Genomic DNA, 20,862 nt, shown 5'->3' with positions numbered 1-20,862 from the left:
TGGCTAGCATTCACTTGAGATTCCTGCAGCGAGCTTTCAGAGTTTTCTGAAACCCTCCACCTTCCCCAGCTCCACCTGTATAGATCTGCTATGGGTTATTTTATATGCTATTTGTGCAGCAGCAGTATGTCTTAAATACTCAAGGCACCGTATCACCATATGCACTGGCAGCTTGCAGCAGCAGCAATAATCTACAACTACAACAATAACCAACAGCAGCAGCAATTCAGCAGCAGCGTAGCAGATCTATTCCGCCAAGACCAAATACATTAACATTGTCATATCCATCACCATGCTAAAATCTTCCGAGAGTTGTCATGATTGAATTACGCTTTCTGACCTTCAGATTTCATCTTTGCATTTTAAATTCTTTACATTTTGTTCAATCTGCCAATTATTGTTTGATCTCACACATCCTTTTGGGGAAAAAACATAGTAGGCTTTAAAATACACTATTATATTAACTTAATTTCAGCTAAATGAATTAAAATAAAGTAAAAACTAAAAGATAAAAACATAATGTATTCACATATATACCAGTTTTAAACATAACACAAATTTTTATACAACAAAAACAGTTAAAAGTTCTATGAGATTCCTTTGGGGGTCAATGACAAACAGGAAGTGATGCTGTCAGCCATGTTTCTAAAATGTACACCGGGGAATTTCAATTATTATTTCACCCAGGGCATGCACTACAGAGTCCTGACAGTATGAAAATGGCTTATGATAGCCCTGTCCTGTTCATTTTCTTTATTCTTTCTTCACATCCATGCTGGTGCAGAGCTCTCTATCACTCTTCCGCCCTCCAGTAGTTTTGAGAGGCTGTCTGATGTATTCCAAGGCTCTGTGTGTTGCTTGTCTGGTTATAATTCCCTTTTCCTGCCAAGTGTGTTCTACCTTTGAGTGCATGACAAGCCGTCCGCAGCCTTTGATGCAGTGGCGTGTGTGTTTATGAGCAAGTATTCTCCCGACATCACTTATGATGTGTTTGTAGGGTAATCCCTATTGGCAGAGCTCGTCAAGATTAGAGTCTGTGAGTAAAACAGATTACTTCAGCACCGTCTCCGCTCCGGATCCTGAATTAATAAATAAATCTCTGCCTGTCTCATCTAAATGGTGGCGAATAAGTAGAATTTAGACACCTTCATTGAAGAATTTTCTTTTTTATTGCTCGTTCAATAGTTTTCTGAAGACAACTTTTATACTTTTATGTGGATCATTCTCAAATTCTGATGACAAACATGTCTCTCGACTTTTCAAGAAACTCCATATTATTAATATAAGATTAACTGAATTTGTCAGATTCCTGAAAAATCCTTGTCCCTTTCATCTGCTATACCACTTGTATGACATTATAAGTTAGCATTATACCGTGCTAACTTATAAAAAGTTACAAGTTACAAGTCTCATTTTTAAACTTTAGTTAAACTTTACTATTAATTTTATAAACCTGTATTTTGATAATACAAAAACATTCTAGAAAAGTTCTTTCAGGTTCAATGTATGAACCTAAATATGCATATAGTGAATTTTTATGAAATTATTCATAATCATGTTCATTTTCGGTTAATTTGTAATTGAACTAAATTACTGAATTAAAATAAATGATTTTTTGAACTACAGTAATTAATTTTATTAATTACATTATTATTTATTTACATCTTTTTATTTAAAAAATGTTACTTGTAATTTTATATTTTAATGTAAAAATACATTTGTAAAAAAATATTGGTTATTTTAAAGGTGCCATTACACAAAATGATGGGTTAAAAACAACCAAAGTTGGGTTAAATATGGACAAAGCCAGTGATTGGGTTGTTTTGACCCAGCAGTTGGGTTAAATGTTTAACCAACCTGCTGGGTAGCTTTATTTAACTTAACTGTTTAAATATATAAATATATATGTCTGGCTTAAAATGAACCCAAAATAAGTTGGAAATTTAAAATCAGACACTTAATTACTAGAGGCATAGGTAATAATCAAAAGGTGAACATTTATTAATAAGCAATTTAATAAATGTTTTCTTTTATTATTATTTAATTATTATTTATTAAACATATTGCTAAATGTTCATTTATTAAACATATTAATAAATGTTAATTTCCAACTTACTTTGGGTTCATTTTAAGCAAGAAATATAGTAATTTTGAGGTAAATAAAACTACCCAGCTTGGTCAAACATTTAACTCAAACCGCTGGGTCAAAACAACCCAATTGCTGGGTTTTTCCATATCACTGTTACTTGTTTTTAATTGTACTGTTACACTGCTGTCACAATGTTCTTTTGAAAGATTTTCAGTACAAAAAAGGACTTAATGTTGTAATTTAAGTATTTAGTTTTGATTAATTAGTGTGTTTTTAGATGATACTGACACTTAGAATCTCAGAAATCTCTTTCTTTATTTGTTAAATAAAATGAGATAAAATGATTGAACAGATATCAAATTATCAATTATGATGTTTAATAATGTCAAAATAAACATTAACCATCACTTTTATGGGAGAAAACTGAATTAAGTCCAAAACTTCAGCAATCTGTAAATCAGAAAATCTCCATTATTTGAGAATGACACAAATATGAAAAATAAACACAAACCGTGTTTAACAGAGCGACAAATGCAAACTAAGACACGCTACATTAATTTATCTCTATTTGCATTTAAGTGTGCGTTCAGCGCACAAACTAATATAATCTGCTTTATAGAGCGCCGCAACAGCATTGAGTTGGCACGGTTTCATTTTGTAGTTGCTAATGAGCTCCGTATTCGGCACTTGTGGCTAAAGCTGAGAGTTTATCTGGCCACAGCTGAATCTGATTTCCACAATGTAAACCCTTTTTGTACGGCAGTCGCTGTCCTCAATACCACTGACCCCAAGTAACGCACAGTTGGCTTCAGTTGTTATGAAGGCTTTTAAACAAAGCCCCTGACTTGGAAGAGCTCAGAGGGTCTAGGACTCTCGTTGGCCCTCTATTAAAAGCACCTCGTTCCTCTCAACCATGACTTATTCCACATTTTCTAAAACCAAGTGCTCAATGGTTGCGATTTTGTAAGGTCATGAGAGGAAGTCATGTGGATGCTGCTACGCTTCAGATACATGCTCATCTTATGGAAGTTATTTGGTAGTGTTCTGTACTTTTATGCTCTTGTGTGCATTTAGAATCAAGGTTAGAACTGTGTGGAATACATTTGGAGGAAGTGCTGACACAAGCAGTTTCAAACTGAGTGAAACATTGCTACTCTGACAACACTTGTTCATAAACAGCATACGTCATGAAGAAATATAAAGATGCATGTGATAAATAATGTGTAATCACATTCATAATGTTCTTTTGTTACATGCTAGCTTTGTAGATGTTTCTACATCTACAACAAGAACTGATTCATTCATCCATCCATCCATGGATTTTACTATAATATGATACATTGTTTGTTTTGAGATTGTATTGACACATCTAATAATAATAATAATAATAATAATAATAATAATTATTATTATTATTATTATTATTGTTGTTGTTGTTATTTCCGAAATTTGTCATTGGTGTTATTATCTTTCTATTACTATCCTACTATACTATTATCATCCTTAAATCCAATTCAAGTTCGTAAAGTCAAATTATTCTTAATTTTAAGTAATAATGGTAATGAATACTTGCCATCAGCTTTCATTGAGGGGAAAAAAAACTTAACTGAATTCAAAATTAAAAAAAACAACAACAAAAAAAAACAATCAACTTAGTATCAAAAATTATTATTATTATTATTATTATTGTTGTTGTTGTTATTTCCGAAATTTGTCATTGGTGTTATTATCTTTCTATTACTATCCTACTATACTATTATCATCCTTAAATCCAATTCAAGTTCGTAAAGTCAAATTATTCTTCATTTTAAGTAATAATGGTAATGAATACTTGCCATCAGCTTTTATTGAGGGGAAAAAAACTTAACTGAATTCAAAATTTAAAAAAACAAACAAACAACAACAAAAAAAAACAATCAACTTAGTATCAAAAAGACTATTTTGTTAACCAGCAAAAACCAAAGCAGCATAAAAACTAATAATAATTTTATGGCTGAAGAGGCTGGTTTTGTTTTGTTTGTTTTTGTTTTTCTTTGTTTTGTTTAGTTTAATTTTGTTGTTTTTTTGTTGTTGTCAGATTTTAATTGTTATTTGAAGCACGTTATTTAAATGTGATCTTGACAAACGATTAAACAGATTTTGCTTTGTCACAATTCAAGCAGATAGGACTGTACTTGCAGAACTTGAAAAAGCTGCCCAGGGGCGTTATGAGTATGGCCGTCAAATGAACTGAAGGGGCTTTGTCTCTAATGCTTGCCTGGGTCTGTCCCTTAGGCCATAAAAAGAGAGACTCCACTGATCTGCCAATGATACAAAGTTGAGGAAAGACAAAATAGACAAGCGAACACTGGGAAAAACATTTTCTTAAGCAGTTTTCTTTGTCTTGTGTTGTTTTATTGTATTATGAAACTATTATATTATATTAAATTATATACATTACATTATATTATATTATTATTAAATATTACATTATTAAAAGTATTATTAAATAATGCACACAAACACACATACCCACACACATAAAAGCATAAACCATACTAACCTGCTAGTAATACCATACAAGCCAAAAATACAGATTAACAAACAATCACTGTATGTTTGAAATGGGGACAGCCTGCTGTGTGAAATGAGCCAGTTCATCATGTTGGAAACAGAATTATCCTGAAACTGATCAGGAGGCAGATGTGACCATCAGCAGCCACTCCTGCTTAGAAGATCATCATTACACAACAGCAGACCAGTTCAGACACACTCATAAACACTCTCAGCCCCACTGTCAGGTTAAACACATGTAGCACATGGACCCGTCCCTGCCTAAACGGCATGTCACTGATGCAGCTGCACAATCTAATTGGCTTTCGCTGCAGAAACACCTGCCGCTCAGAAAATGGAAGGTGATATTGAGTATGAAAATCCATATTTGCCAAAACACAAGCGTAGCACCTCACAGACTTAACCAAATTTCATCTGTCTCAGCCTGTTTTTTTTCTACCCTGATAGAGAAGTTTAATTTCTGAGCATTAAACATCCTCACTTCATAATGCTTTATAATTGACGTTGATGTGAGATTTCACAATAATGAGCTTGGTCTGAGTCTGCTATCAGCCCGCCTGTCTGACAGCACACTCGCACTTACAATTGCATTCAGTGAACTGGAGAAAATTGAGTTTTAGACCCCAAATCCATCAACAGGCGATGTGAGCTGTCTCATACCGAAATATACTCTGACATACAAATATGAACTTTTGCTAGCTCTGTATTAGCTTGTTCTGTTTGAGTTTTGGTGGTTGTTATGGACAATTACAGTTCTCTCATCTGATTGACAATAAATCAGGAGAGACACTGAATGTAGACACGGCAAGGTTGATTTGGTTTTCACTGGTGTGCATTAGTGAACTTAAATGTTTCTGTAAAAGAGTTTCATAAGTTGAGTTAATGAGTTAACATAAATTCCATTTGTTAACATTAGTTAACTAGTTAACATAAACAAACAATGAAAAACATTTCTAAAGCATTTATTAATCTTAGTTAATGTTGATTCCAACATTTAGTAATACAAATAAAATCAAAAGTTAATTAATGTAATGTAATGGACCTGAGCTAACGTGAAATAACAATGAACAGTTGTATTTTTATTAGTTTATCTGCTTACGCCCAGGGCATCCAAGATGTAGGTGACTTTGTTTCTTCAGTAGAACACAAACGAAGATTTTTAACTCAAACCGTTGCAGTCTGTCAGTCATATAATGGAAGTGAATGGGAATCACGACTTTGAGAGTCAAAAAAACATACACAAACGAAGCCAAATGAAACCCCGCGGCTCGTGACGATACCCTGATGTCTAAAGACACGAAACGATCGGTCTGTGCAAGAAACTGAACAGTATTTATATCGTTTTTTACCTCTGATTCACCACAATGTCCAAACTGTCCTGAGCACGCTCGCGTCTTCTTCTTCAGCCGGCGCATGATGCGTCTTCTTCTTCTTCTTGATTTACAGCAGATCGCAGACTTATAAGTGCATTCCGCCATCTATCTCTCAAGTGGACCATTGACACTCCTAATTGAGATTGTAGATAGAGTGTCAATGGTCCATTTGAGAGATAGGTGGCAGTAATGCATTTTTAAGTCTGCGATCCGCCATAAAGCAAGAAGAAGAAGAAGATGCCTCACGCGCCTGCTGTTGAGAACGCGCTCAGGACAGTTCGAACATTGCGGTGAATCAGAGGTAAAAAACAATATAAATACTGTTCAGTTTCTTGCACAGACCGATCGTTTTGTGTCTTTACACATCAATGTATCGTCACGAGCCGCAGGGTTTAATTTGGTTTTGTTTGTGTATGTTTTTTTGAACAAGCCGTGATTCCCATTCACTTCCATTATATGACTGACAGTCTGCAATGGTTTGAGTTAAAAATCTTCGTTTGTGTTCTACTGAAGAAACAAAGTCACCTACATCTTGAATGCCCTGGGGGTAAGCAGATAAACATAAAATTTTCATTTTTGGGTGAACTATCCCTTTAGCAAACGTTAACAAAGATTAATACTGTAACAAATGTATTTCTTATTGTTTGTTAATGTTAGTTAATGCATTAAATATAGTTAACAAATGGAGCCTTGTAAAGTGTTACCGAAAAATCTTTTGAAATTAAACTATTGTACTTATACATACTTTATATAATTATATAAAAAAGTATACATACTTTTAGACAAAACAGCATTTTTTTTGTTGTTAATTGTGTTATTATATATCATATTTGATACATTAAGGTTTTATAGTTATAGTTATTGATCACCACTTTTTTGTATTTTGCATTACATTTAAAATATTTGAATAATTTCTGTTCATTTAGTTATTTTTTGTTCCTAGAGGAACATTAAGCTTTGTGGTGATCAAAATATATTATAAAATTCATAATAATTAATAACTTGAAATAAATATACATCAAACACCTAAAATATTTATAACACCTAAAAACTTTATAAAAATAAAAAAGTGCCTCAAATGTATGAAATATTATGCAGTCATTGCATACATAATAATTTTCAAATATCATTGATAATATTAAAGTTATTCTTGCAATTAATTTATAAAAATCAGAAAAGATTGTCCAGCTGTGCATCGTGACACAGAGGAAGACATTTTGGAAATGTTATTAGAAGTCTAGTGTTATGTAAATGCCAGTTTAGGTGTTATTCTGTTCCCTTCATAGTTCCATCACATATAACAAATATGCCTTGTATAATTTATTAGAAAATTTCTGCATCTTTTAATTCAAACAATAATACTAAATTAAATGAAAAAGTGTGGCAGGTGGAACATGTTCCAATCACTTTTTTGACCACTTTTTGAAAATCGTTGCAAAAATAGAAAAGTTTCTGTTCTAAACACAGAAAAGCTTATCCAATCCTTAATTCCTTATAATATCATTCACAAAGTATTTTTGCACATGATTCATTTGATGGTCGAATGGTTGGGCAGTTTATTATCAGATCTAATGACTCAATACAATACATCTGTTGCAACATATCTTGTTGCTTAAATAATTATAATCTATCATTAAATGTTACGTTTTACTTTCTATCTCACCCAGCTTCATGTGGCCATCAGCAAAACCGCTGCTAAAGTGGTGATTGACTGCAAAACGGTGGGAAAGAAATCCATCAACGCCGCAGGGAACATCACCATTGATGGAGTGGAGGTTCTGGGACGCATGGTCCGCTCACGTGGAAAGAAAGATAACTCAGCGCCGGTAAGACCACAGCCATTCAGCCTCAATCCTAAAAGATGAGATTTACCCAGGCCTGAAAGAATCATTTGAGCCCATAACAGGACTAGCTTTTGTCTCATAGAGACACAAAGAACTCAGTATACAAGTGGAGGAATGTTTCTGTGGAGTCTTTGTTTGGAGTCTGATAATTATTAAAGATGGTCTGAAACTCTGAGTGCTTTGAAAGCACAATCGTCGTCTCAGATTCACCCTTATAATGATTTTGTGGAATTCAAAGCATGGGCACTCAGTTTAAGATGGTAAATACAGACTTTATGCTTTTTGGTTTTTCCATCAGAATGTGTGGATCATTATGTCTAATTGTGTAGGAGTGCATCTGATTTTATTCTTCTCAGAGGCTGCCGGCACAACTGATGAGACTAATTGTCTTTGTAATTATGCTGGTGGGGGTTGTAATGTGAGTTTGTACCATGCAAAAGTTTTAAAACTATTAGAATCAGTCATTCAGCCCAAACAAATAATCAGACACATCTCAAGCACGACTGTTAGTAAATGCATAAAGTTTCTGCTTATTTAGATTTTGTTCATCCTCAACAGTGATCCCCTGCAATTTGTTTAGACTTCATAAAATGTTTGTTGATAAGATTTATAATGCATCACAATTGCATTTGTTGTTAAATGAGTGAATGCTATTCAACAGCCTTGTATATTTGCTCTGTTTGTGTGTGTTTTTATGATCCTGTCCACAGTTTCAGCTCCAGATGTTTGACATAGTCTGCAGTACATCATGGGCCAGTCGGGATAAGTGCTGTGAGCTCCCAGGCTTGGTAAGACCCGACCAGTCGGTATTTTATACAATATATCCGTTTTATACAATCAGCAAGCTGAATAAGCCACACTCTAATCAGCTTACATTAATACTGCAGTTCTGTCACTGGTGAAACCCCAAATATCTTAACTACAATGTAAAACTCAAATATACAGTGATGACCAATCAGCACTCAATACTATCACCCACACTTAGTGTTCATAATTACTTTAGAATCGATTATTGCTGTACTAATTAGTGTAACAAGCCTTTAACCTTATCTGGGGACCATCATCGCCCTAGGCATCTTTCCACCACTTTTTGTCATAGCTAATATAAAATAGCTTTATGAAATAGCTTGCGGCAGAAATGTATCTAATAAAGGTCCAACAAACAAATGTGGTCCTGCTTCTGATATACATCCGCTGGCATACAACAAATTTGGTTTATTAAAATAAAGAGTTATGTAAGGGTGGATTTGAACCTCTAGGCCAGCAGCGCTGATCCACTGATTTATCCTCTTTGCCTCAAAATCTCTAGACTAATAGTGCACTGTTAAAAAAAACAACAAAAAACTAGCAGCTGTGATTGCCAGAAATTCACTGTAAACGATAATGAGACAATGTTTTCATTATTACTGATGCCTTTTTATTTTACAACTTATAAGCTTAACCGTATATTTGATTAAGAGATAATGTTCAAATATCAATCTATTTGAACTACCAAAAATATTGGTGTGGCATATGTAAAGACAAAGTTGTCAAATTAAAGTGATAGTTCACCCAAAAATGAAAATTCTGTCATTAATTACTCACCCTCATTTCGTTCCACACCCATAAAACCTTCATTCATCTTCGGAACACAAATTAAGATATTTTTGATGAAATCCGAGAGCTCTCTGACCCTGCACAGACAGCAAGCAGTCTTACGGGTTTGGAACGACATGAGGGTGAGTAATGACAGAACTTTCATTTTTGGATGAACTATCCCTTTAGATGTTAAAACATTTGGCTGTCCCAGCAAATTACTGTGTAATAAAAAAAAAAAAACACTGTTAAAATGTCAAAATAGCAACTCATTGTGCAATGTTATTGTTAGCATTTCAGTGACTTGGAAATGAGTAAAGACCCCATAAAACAGTTAAATAACATTCACTGTATATGTAAAAAACAAAAGAAAACAAAACTTAATAATGTAAATAATATTGGAAAGCTAAATCTAAAAAAAAAAGACTAGTCTAAAACAAAAAGCTAACAAAATGACTGTAAGCCTTGTAATTAGCTATCATTATTTATTAAGGTTCTCTGCTGTGATGGCTAATTTTATGATTTTATAGTTGTATGTACTGCCAATATAGAGTACATCTGATGCCTTAGCGATATGACTATTTTGTTCTCGTCCTGTATCATTTTGGATACTTATATAATGCTGAAAAAAATATTCTCTAATAAGTGATCTCAAACCGGCCATTCTGGCAATCGTCCCTGACTTTAAAGATCCATGTCCACTCTACAAATAATTCAATTATGTAGCAGTAATCCTCCATGGATAGGACGAACAATATCTCCAGGTCGCTTGCTGTGTTTGTGCACTTGCGAATTAATGACTTTTTTTTGCAAAAGTCATTATTTTTGCACAGACATCCTTGGTTGACTTGGACAAATAAAGTTCTGTTAGATTCCTAGAGAGGAAATAGTCCCGTGTTTGAAATGGTGTACGGCATGTTGTTTTGTTTGTGCTTCCATCAGAGAGTAGAAGAAGACTGTCCTGCCATGCCCCATGCCTGCACCTGTGCTCAGGACAGCAAAGGACCACCTGGACCCTCGGGACCACCGGTAAAACCACTGGTTTCACCTCTCACTAACGGCCAACCTTAGAATGTGATCTGTATTAAACTAGATGATAGAGGGTGTAGACCAGGGAGATTTGTAACACGGTTGCAACATAAAAAAATTTAACCAATTAGAAATGAGATAGTTTTTGTACAAAAACATGATTTACAGGACAAAAAACTATTTTTAGATAAGTATATGGATAATATATCAAAATTTAAGAGACATAGCACAAAAAAACAGACTTACAGATGTCAATACTAGTCTTATGTACTTTAGCATAAAATCTAGCTCCTTAATTTTAGCATAACAGCTTGGTAACAGAGCTACTCCAAGTCGCTTTCATACCAGCATAAAAACTACTGTAGCTAATACACTTAAGCTGACAAACTTGCTATTATACTTTAGCATTAGTGCTAGCTGACATACTTTTACTGACAAACTCGTTCTCATACTTTAGCATTAGCGCCAGCTGACATATTTTAGCTGACAAACTTGCTATAATGCCTTAGCATTAAAGTTAACTTACATACTTTGACCAAATTACTGTCATACTTTACCTGACTTGCTATCATGCTTTAGTATTAAAACCAGCTAATATACTTTAGCTGACAAACTTGCTATAATGCCTTAGCATTAAAGTCAACTTACATACTTTGACCAAATTACTGTCATACTTTACCTGACTTGCTAGAGGGAGACTGCTTAAGAGATTGAGAAAAAGACCTAGCATTAGATTGCTCAATTCAGCCCATGCTGCAGGTTGAACTCAATATGGCGGGAACAAATAAATGAGCTCATTTGGAAGGCAGCATCGTATGCACCCTGAGGGAAAATGTATTTCTGAGGCCTCGAAAAGGCCATGGTGTATAAACAGCAGTTCTTTCGAGAAAGTCATTACGAGGAGATCGATTTATCAAAACCGATTAGTCCACTCCTGTCCTGTCTGCGTTTATAGATTCCTTCATCCATACAAACCCATTTCCATGACCAAGAGGTGGTTGCAAGGAAGACGATTGCATTTCAGTTTTTTACACATTATTCCTGCATCTTGATATTAATATTACTGTCATGTGTTCTGAAGTCTTTCCTATGATTACACCGGCTGCTCAAATGAATCGAAAATGTCCTGTTAAGTCATCACATGCATCTTTCAAATGAATATTTATGCTTGCGTATTCTCGGCTTCCACCGTCACCAGCAGGTTTTATTAAGTGTGTTTTGAGCAAGCTCATGAATCAAATTTGCCCATAGCCTTCAGTGATAAGAACTACCTTATTGCAGCCATGGCCATTGGGGATGCAATTAGAGTAAACACAGGAAAAGGAAGACGTGCAAACAGGGTTAAATTACTAGCGGTTGCCTGCAGCAGTGGGGGCAAGAGTTTATGAGGGTCATAAGCGGCCGGGATATGGTTTGAACCAGGTCAAGGATACTCTCTACCAAACTGCAGGCAGATTCAATCTGATATTTTTGAACTAGCCAATTTTGCAGTATTTCAAGTCATCCTGAGGCCTCCTTGAACGTTTGCTGAAGACCTCTAGTGGGCTCCGCCCCCCTTGTTGATAACCACCATAGAGTATTGTGGTATTAACTTAGCAGCATACTAATGTCAAACTCTTGCTAGTTGAGTCTCATTTGTAGAGTGTTCTGAATTGGTCACTTATGAGGGTCCATGGCGGTTAGCACACTGCTTATGTAGGAAACAAGGCAGCTCACAATGCTTTGGAACAGAGCTAGCGACAGTGTTTAAAATTGCTTTTTTGACACATGCCCCAGCTCTGGTCATTAAGAAAATGTGTTTGCTTATTCTGAGTCTTTCAGTTTGTGTTTATCTAATTGTGTGTGTCTGACTCTCAGGGTGGTCCTGGTATCAGAGGTTCAAGAGGAGATCGGGGGGAGCCAGGCTTGACGGTAAAGTACACATATGCTTTATGTATCCCATATGCAGGGCCACCCAGAGTTGTCATTATTTCCCAAAAGAATAGACACCGGACAAGAACTCAAAATGTGGAAATACACACAATGCATGTGCCTCTGTGTTGTTTTTGGAGCATACAAGTGAGTAAATCTTACCCTCGCTCTGGATTTTCAGAGAGCTCGCTTTTTTTATTTGTGTCTCTCTGTCCAACTGTAGTTTCATATACAGTAAAGTCCCTCCAGATGTGTGTGTCCATTCACAGAATACATCATGCTTCTGTCCAAATAAAGCCATGCTGTGGCAGATATAATTTCATTTCACGCTCCAAAGTTTTATGTAAACTTGGTCCAAATGACCGCCGCTAAGAAGTTTGTCACAAGCTAGACTGTGACGAGTGTCTTTTGCTTCCTTGATTATTGCATTCCTGATGGAGAAGGAGACTGCAGGGCATTCACACTTTGTTTCAGCAGCCCGGCTGGTGGTAGGCCTGAAACGTTACGTAATTATATTGAGGAAATTAAACCCGGCAATGAAACCATGATGATTTTATAATGAGGCTACATTTATTAAGATAATGTCCTAACTTTATTTTTAAGGGGCCTCAAGGGCCACCTGGTGAGATCGGACCTCCAGGACCGCAGGGGCCACCGGGTCCTCAGGGACCGAATGGACTGTCCATTCAGGGGCCACCGGTAAGCTGAATACTGGATTTTTATGCAAAGTTTGTTTCTTTCTTTTTATTAATGTTGCCTTTTCTTTTTCAATTCCTCTCTCCTCAGGGGGCTCCAGGAGAAAAAGGAGAGAAGGGTGAAATAGGTCTGCCAGGTCCTCAGGTAAGGGAAAATATATCGCCCTCCTGTCTCATCAGCACTTCACGACAGCTTCATAACACCCACGCAGTCTCTCATTAGTTAACATTGTCTCTTCTGTCAGAGAGTTATAATTATCACAGTCCCATGAGTGTCTGTGTGTGTGTAGCTTGTGAGTGATAAGTCCTTCATGTGTGTCTGTATGTGCTGCTTATCCTGAATTTAAGGAAATTGTTTAATATAAATCGATTAATACAAACAGATTGTGTCCTTCAGTTTTCAGCCTAATAGAATCAAGTAGTGCCTTTATGTATTACTCAACCTTCCTAAACTTAGTTTGAAAACTCACTTGTTAGACTCAGTGGGTAGGGAGAAGTTTTAGAATTGAGATACGCTTCTGTGAAAAATCTAAATCTTTTTTTAAGGCGGCAGGAGGAATTATGAGGTTTTTTAGAAATCAGTTTCAACTGAACATTTGGCTGTAAATATTAAAAAAAAAACTAACCAAGTTTAACTTGTTATTAAAAAAATCTACTTTATACATTTTGATAGGTTAACACTCTGGGGTCGAAGACCGCACTGGTGCAGTGTGTCTTGTTTGTTTGGTCTTCTCGAAAAGAATTATGAATGACAAAAGAATTGTTTGTACAAAAAATAAATAGCACAAATATTAAGTAAAGCTTCAGAGGGAGGGTTTTTGCTCCCTTTGCCCACTGTATTGTAATTGAGGTATGAATATGAAGGGGTAATAGCAAAATTGAGATGAAAAAAAAAAACATGTGAGAGGAGGCAGCGCTTCTATGTCACTGTGACAGGCAGATTTGTTGATCTGACAATGCGCATATTCACAGAAATGTTGGAGTATTGGTTGCTTGTTGATTGTCCCAAATGTAAGGTAATATGGTGTTCCATGTGGCTTTAACTGGGAAACATTTGTGAAAACATCAGCTGGGATATGACAAGTTTACATTTATTATTTACACTACTGTTTAAAGGTTTGTGGTCAGTAAATATAGCAAGGGATTTAGTGATCCAGATAGGGTTGGGAAGATCATTCCACCAGCAAGGAACAGTGAATGAAGATGTTCTGGAAAAGGACTTTGTGCATTTCTGTGATGGTACAACAAGGTGCTGTTGACTTACCGACCTCAGGCTTCTGGAGGGGATGTAGACTGACACACACATTGTGACCACACCATGAGAATCGTGTGAGCTCATGGTGACATCATTGTGAGATCAAATTGTTGACTGGGTTAAGACTGTGTGGAGGTTGGAAGGTGTGGAGCCCGTGGGTGTTCTTGATACAAGTATCAGTGTCTTGAACTTGATGTAAGCCACAACCGGTAGCCAGTGAAGAGAGATAAAGAGAGGTGTGACGTGGGCTCTCTTGGGCTCATTGAAGACTAGTTGTGCTGCTGGTTCTGAATCCTTTGTAGAGGTTTGATTGCAATGGATGGAAGTCCAGCCAGAAGAGCATTGAAATAGGAAATTAGGAAGGACCTGATCTTCCTGATATTGTGCAACGCAAACCTACATGATCATGCTGTCTTTGAAGGACAGCTGGTCATTAAAGATTACCCCAAGATTTCTGACCAAATTTGATGAGATAATTGTTTGTGAACCTAGCTGGATGGTGTAATTGTGCTGTACAGCTGGAGTGCCAGGGAAAACAAGAAGGTCTGTCTTTGCTAAGTTGAGCTGGAGGTGATATTCTTTCAGTCTGGGATTCGTGCAGCTATCTTTGAATCATCTCATTGAAATAAAAAAAGAAATAAATAAAGCTGTGTGTCATCAGCATAGCAATGGTAGGAGAATCCATGTGCCTATATAGTAGTCCCCAGTGCTGTAGTGTATATGGAGAAGAGAAGGGGTCCAAGAACTGATCCTTGAGGAACGACCCTGAGGGAACACCCCTCCAGGCAACCCTGAAAGGCCTATGAGGTATAGGATTCAAACCAGAGTAGAGTTTCTGTGTTACCCAGTGATGAGAGGGTGGACAGAGGGATCTGATGATTGACAATGTCAAAACGGCAGTTAGATCCAGAAAAATGAGAACTTTCACAATCTGCAAGGATCCAGTGACTGACATTAATGCAGTCTCATCCAAATGGCCACTTTTGAAGCCTGATTGGTTCTCATCCAGCCGGTTATTCGGTGGAAGAAAAGATTATACCTGGTTGAAAACAACTTGTTTATGTGTTTTTACAATGAATGGGAGGTGTTTAGTGTAGTTTTTAAGCAGTGGGGTTACCCGAACCTGCTTGAATATGGTGGGAAAATGCCTGTGTGGAGAGATGTTGATGTTGTGTGTGAGTGCTGGTAAGAGTGTAGGAGAAGTAGCTTGTAGAAGGTGTGAGGGAATGGGGACTAGAGGGCATAGTGGAGGATGAATGGAGAGGAGAAGTTTTGATACTTCTGCCTCTGTGAGAAAATGAGGAGAGGAGATTGTTGGCTGTAGATGTGGTTGGTTACTGTGTGTGAAAACTGAAAAACTGACTGCTGATGATTCTAGATTTGTATTTGAAAAAATTGGCAAAATCATCAGCTGTTAAAGAGGTGGTGGGAAATGGCAGAAGGGGACAGAGGAGAGAGTTGAATGTTTTGAAGAGTTTGTGCGTAGCTGTTGATCTTGTTGTGAAAATATGAAGTTTTGGCAGTGTGGACCTTAACAGAAAAAAAAGAAAGCAGTGACTGATACATACTCAGGTCAGCTGGATTTGTGCCATTTTCTTCATGCATCCTTGAGTTTGGGCCAGTGTTCATGAAGAACATCAGACAATCTGGGGTTGAAGGGAGTAGAATGTGCTGGCCTAGAGGAGAGAGGACAGATATTGTTTAGACAAGAAGTTAAAGTGGAGCATAAAGTGTCTGTGGCACTATTCGCATCCAGTGATGAGAAGTGTGTGGGAGATTGAAGACAGGATGGCACAACTGAGGAATGGTGGGAAGGAGAAAGGGAGCAGGTTTTGTCCGAATGCAACTGGCAGAAGGGTTGGTGGCACACAAGAAGTAAGTTGTAAACCAAAAGTAGCGAATAAATTATCATAAATGCGCAGAAGTTTCACTAAATGAGGTTGAGCTGTTTCCCTGACTTGTGAGTTCCTGTGGTGGTAAGCCGTTTAAGATCAAATGAGGCTAGGAGAGAGTGGAATGTTGAATTTGAATGGGACTTTCTATTCATCAAAGAATCTTAAAAAATAAATCATAGTTTCCACAAAAATATTAAACAGCACATCAGTTTTCAACAATGCTAATAAAAAAAATGGTTGAGCACCATTTCAGCATAATAGAATGATTTCTGAATTGAACACAATATTACTATTTTTGCTGTATTATTGATCAAATAGCATAAGAGACTTCTTTCAAAAACATTTAAAAAATCTTACCGACCCCAAACATTTGAAACGTAGTGCACATTGGGAAACCCAGCTTCTCTTCCTACTCATTTCAGTCCACCACACACCTCTACATAATAATAAAGCACTTTGACATGAAAATTATCATATTAAGATCTTATTTGAGGGAGAATCTAATGTGCCTTAACTCAAAAGACAATTCTAAGCAGGCAGGATGGAATTCATAGTTTTGCCTCAAGCAGATGTCTTAGACTTTTATGCTTCTAAAGCCTCTTTCACAAGCTTGTTAAATTTCTCCCTTTTCTGTGACAACCAACTGCTGGTTTTTAGATTTCTGCGGAAAGTGTCACCAAAAGGCTTCTAAAACATTCACAGTGACAGTTCCATTTGGTGAGGAATAGCTGTTTGATGTGAAGCCAATGACAACCACTCAGGAAAAATCCCTATAGAGTTCTTCAGGGTGACGAAAAGAACATCCTGGCTTTTCCAGTGGTCAAAGTACAAACACACACACACACACACCCACCCACCCATACGTTCCTCAGTCTTCCAGTATAGACATCAAGTCTTGAGATGGATATCCTCCTTTAAGCAGAGGGGCCATCCGCACACTTGCTTCCATTAGCAGCCAGTATTGAGTTCTTTCAGAGTTATGTTGGCAGTAAGGAGGAAGCGGTCTTTGCCGTACTGCAGCAGAGATGCCCATAGTTCTCACTCAGGGCTAATCTATCCTGTCAGCCTGTGAATTATATTCATTGGCTGCTGGTTGCCAGTCCTCCATGTCATTTGCCGCATCTCTTCCCTGGTCTGTCTCTGCCGCTGGCGCTGAGAGCCCCGTATATAATACTGTTATGGGTGCCCTCACACACAGTTTCAGAATTACGAGTCCACTTGTGATGAAACGAAGCCCATTTTAGTGTGTGTGTGTGTGTGTGTGTGGTGCTGATATATGGGGTGATGTTGAGTTGAACTTCTTTATTCGTAGTTTTGTAACTGAAAGGATGAAATATCATATCATTATGAAGACAGTTTATTCTAAATGAACATATTTGTACATGCTCACCTGGAGATGAGCATGCATTTTCAGTTGATGCTCTGTAGGAGCTGAGCGGCAGGTTTTTGCAGGGGATTATGGGATTGTTAAAAGAGCGATGCAAGGGGTGACAGCCATAAAAAGCAGAGAAATGCTCAACTTTATGCAAATGGGAGGTGGAAAATGCTAATCGCTGAGATGGAAGCAGTGACGTCTGTAGTAGACATTTCAAACTGTGTCACAGTCCTGGTGTTTCTTGTGAATTTAGTGCTTTAAAGAGTAGTTTACCCCAAAATATAGTTCTACTTACCCTTCCAAATCTGTATGACTTTGTTCGTCCTGTGGGACACAAAAGAAGATATTTTAAAAATGTTTCTTTCAAATGTTTTTGCCCTTACAATGAAAGTCAGTGGGTTCCATACAATGTAAGTCAATGGACTGGAATTGATTTTCATTGTGGGTACAAAAACACTCAGTCGTTTGGTTGCCCTGATCTTCAAGGACTAACTAGGCTTACAGTTTATGTTCTTTTTATGTAAGATATCATAGCAGAGCAGCTCTTCAAATCACAATGACTCAGACCACACAAACTGTCTTCACTTTCGATTACCTCCTCAGCCTTGAGATTGAGCACTTTGATAATGTCAATATCGTAGCCGGTGAGAATGGAAGACATTCTGTGTATGCCAATGGCCACGTGAAACAATAGGGCTGAACATTTATTACTCGGCAAAGGCCACACATTTTGTAAACAGCTATGTCTGTCATTGATTATGTTGTCTTGTTTATTTACTTTCAGGGTGTACCAGGTGCCAGTGGAGGACCAGGCCGAGATGGACCTCCAGGACAGAGAGTAAGCGTTTTTCATAAACTCAATTCAAACTTTATTGTTAGTTCTTCATGATGATATCAGATAAGCTGAGGAAGTTGTACCATTACAAATGACTGTTTGTAATATTCAGGGTTGTCAATCAGTTTTGGTAATTGTTTTATAGATGGTGCACAAATACAAAACACCATCACCACTGTCGACACTAAAATTAACACTAACACTGAAAATACAATGAACATTAAATTCATAACATAAGATGAAAAATAAAACCCTACATAGTTATGTACATACCTGATAAGAAAAATCTAAGAAACAGTTCTTTTGATGAACAACCAGAAATGCTCAACTTTATGCAAATGGGAGGTGGAAAATGCTAATCGCTGAGATGGAAGCAGTGACGTCTGTAGTAGACATTTCAAACTGTGTCACAGTCCTGGTGTTTCTTGTGAATTTAGTGCTTTAAAGAGTAGTTTACCCCAAAATATAGTTCTACTTACCCTTCCAAATCTGTATGACTTTGTTCGTCCTGTGGGACACAAAAGAAGATATTTTAAAAATGTTTCTTTCAAATGTTTTTGCCCTTACAATGAAAGTCAGTGGGTTCCATACAATGTAAGTCAATGGACTGGAATTGATTTTCATTGTGGGTACAAAAACACTCAGTCGTTTGGTTGCCCTGATCTTCAAGGACTAACTAGGCTTACAGTTTATGTTCTTTTTATGTAAGATATCATAGCAGAGCAGCTCTTCAAATCACAATGACTCAGACCACACAAACTGTCTTCACTTTCGATTACCTCCTCAGCCTTGAGATTGAGCACTTTGATAATGTCAATATCGTAGCCGGTGAGAATGGAAGACATTCTGTGTATGCCAATGGCCACGTGAAACAATAGGGCTGAACATTTATTACTCGGCAAAGGCCACACATTTTGTAAACAGCTATGTCTGTCATTGATTATGTTGTCTTGTTTATTTACTTTCAGGGTGTACCAGGTGCCAGTGGAGGACCAGGCCGAGATGGACCTCCAGGACAGAGAGTAAGCGTTTTTCATAAACTCAATTCAAACTTTATTGTTAGTTCTTCATGATGATATCAGATAAGCTGAGGAAGTTGTACCATTACAAATGACTGTTTGTAATATTCAGGGTTGTCAATCAGTTTTGGTAATTGTTTTATAGATGGTGCACAAATACAAAACACCATCACCACTGTCGACACTAAAATTAACACTAACACTGAAAATACAATGAACATTAAATTCATAACATAAGATGAAAAATAAAACCCTACATAGTTATGTACATACCTGATAAGAAACAGTTCTTTTGATGAACAACCAGAGAATTCTGAGAAATGTCAATTTATGGGTTTTCACTGTAAATTGCTTCCAAAAACTGTTACTAATCAGTAACCAATCAACAGGTTTTTACCGTAAGATTTTGACTGTCTTTTACCATTAAAATTATGTAAATTTTCAGTGTAATTTTTCGTTTTATTAATTGATAGTCATATTTTTGTAGATTAAATTTTAAAGCATTCAGTCAATTAAGATAATTGTTTGTGATTTTATTTGACTTTTTTATTTTATTTTGTAATAATTGTTATATTTTATTTTAAACAGTCATACAGATACATTCATGCATCTGTTAAAAATGCACATGGAAACCCCTGTGTACGTTTCCATTCTTTGCACTCTATTCTGCATGAATAATTCTTGCCATGGGAGGTGGGATGATCCCCTGCAGAATTTGCAAAAATACACCTTGCATTTAAGTGGTACTTCAAACTTCCACTGGAGGGAAAATTACTTACTACGGAATTTACATTCGGGTCAGGGGGCATAAATTGTTAATTTGCATTAATTTTGCATTAATGCATTAATTTTTAAACCACTGTTTTTTTTTTTTTTAATAATTAATTCATAATTAATGCTTTAATGCATGAGTTAACTTTGATGGCCTAAGTGATATTATAAAGTAAACGCACTTTCAGTCATGCCATGTAAGAACAATTCCACATGGGCGGCTTATCAAATGAAGCTTATGTGTTCTTCTGTGTCTGAACAGATCTGATTACGCTGAAGGAGGCCCTGACTCACAGATTCAATTTACAGGACTGCTAGTCAATAACACCACAACCTGAACTAATCAGATCTGTCCCGCTAGACTATCATAATAAGCGCTCAACGTGTTTGTTTTCGTTATTGATTTTGTTCCTCATCTCCAAACCAAATTAAGCAACTTGTGAACAAAGCCTTACTTGACATTTCGGAATCACGCACATGTGATTCACAGACCTTAAAATGATTTTAGTATCAGCTCACATGTAACACGTGAAATATATAGTTGCCTCCTAGTCTAGGTGTTTTGCGCTGCATAGAGAGGTTTAATATCGTTATTCATAAAAGAGCGGAATCGCATATATGTATGTAGCCTATACAGATTAAG

At 36.6% G+C, this 20,862-nt stretch overlaps 1 protein-coding gene across 1 annotated transcript in view; it reads left to right on the top strand.

The window, feature by feature from the left end:
• The window catches only part of LOC107685600 (collagen alpha-1(XIV) chain-like), a 131,833-nt gene that overhangs the window by 97,205 nt on the left and 13,766 nt on the right, over positions 1-20,862 (top strand). Inside the window, exons 33-40 of the mRNA XM_016482245.1 lie at positions 7,683-7,841; positions 8,570-8,647; positions 10,377-10,463; positions 12,321-12,374; positions 12,818-12,862; positions 12,978-13,073; positions 13,161-13,214; positions 18,379-18,432. Coding sequence (XP_016337731.1) covers positions 7,683-7,841; positions 8,570-8,647; positions 10,377-10,463; positions 12,321-12,374; positions 12,818-12,862; positions 12,978-13,073; positions 13,161-13,214; positions 18,379-18,432 — 627 coding nt within the window. The remainder of the gene's footprint in view (positions 1-7,682; positions 7,842-8,569; positions 8,648-10,376; positions 10,464-12,320; positions 12,375-12,817; positions 12,863-12,977; positions 13,074-13,160; positions 13,215-18,378; positions 18,433-20,862) is intronic.

The sequence above is a fragment of the Sinocyclocheilus anshuiensis genome, unplaced genomic scaffold (assembly GCF_001515605.1).
Source record: "Sinocyclocheilus anshuiensis isolate Anshui unplaced genomic scaffold, SAMN03320099.WGS_v1.1 scaffold185, whole genome shotgun sequence".
Classification (NCBI taxonomy): Eukaryota; Metazoa; Chordata; class Actinopteri; order Cypriniformes; family Cyprinidae; genus Sinocyclocheilus; species Sinocyclocheilus anshuiensis.
This window is presented reverse-complemented; position numbering and strand designations above follow the sequence as displayed.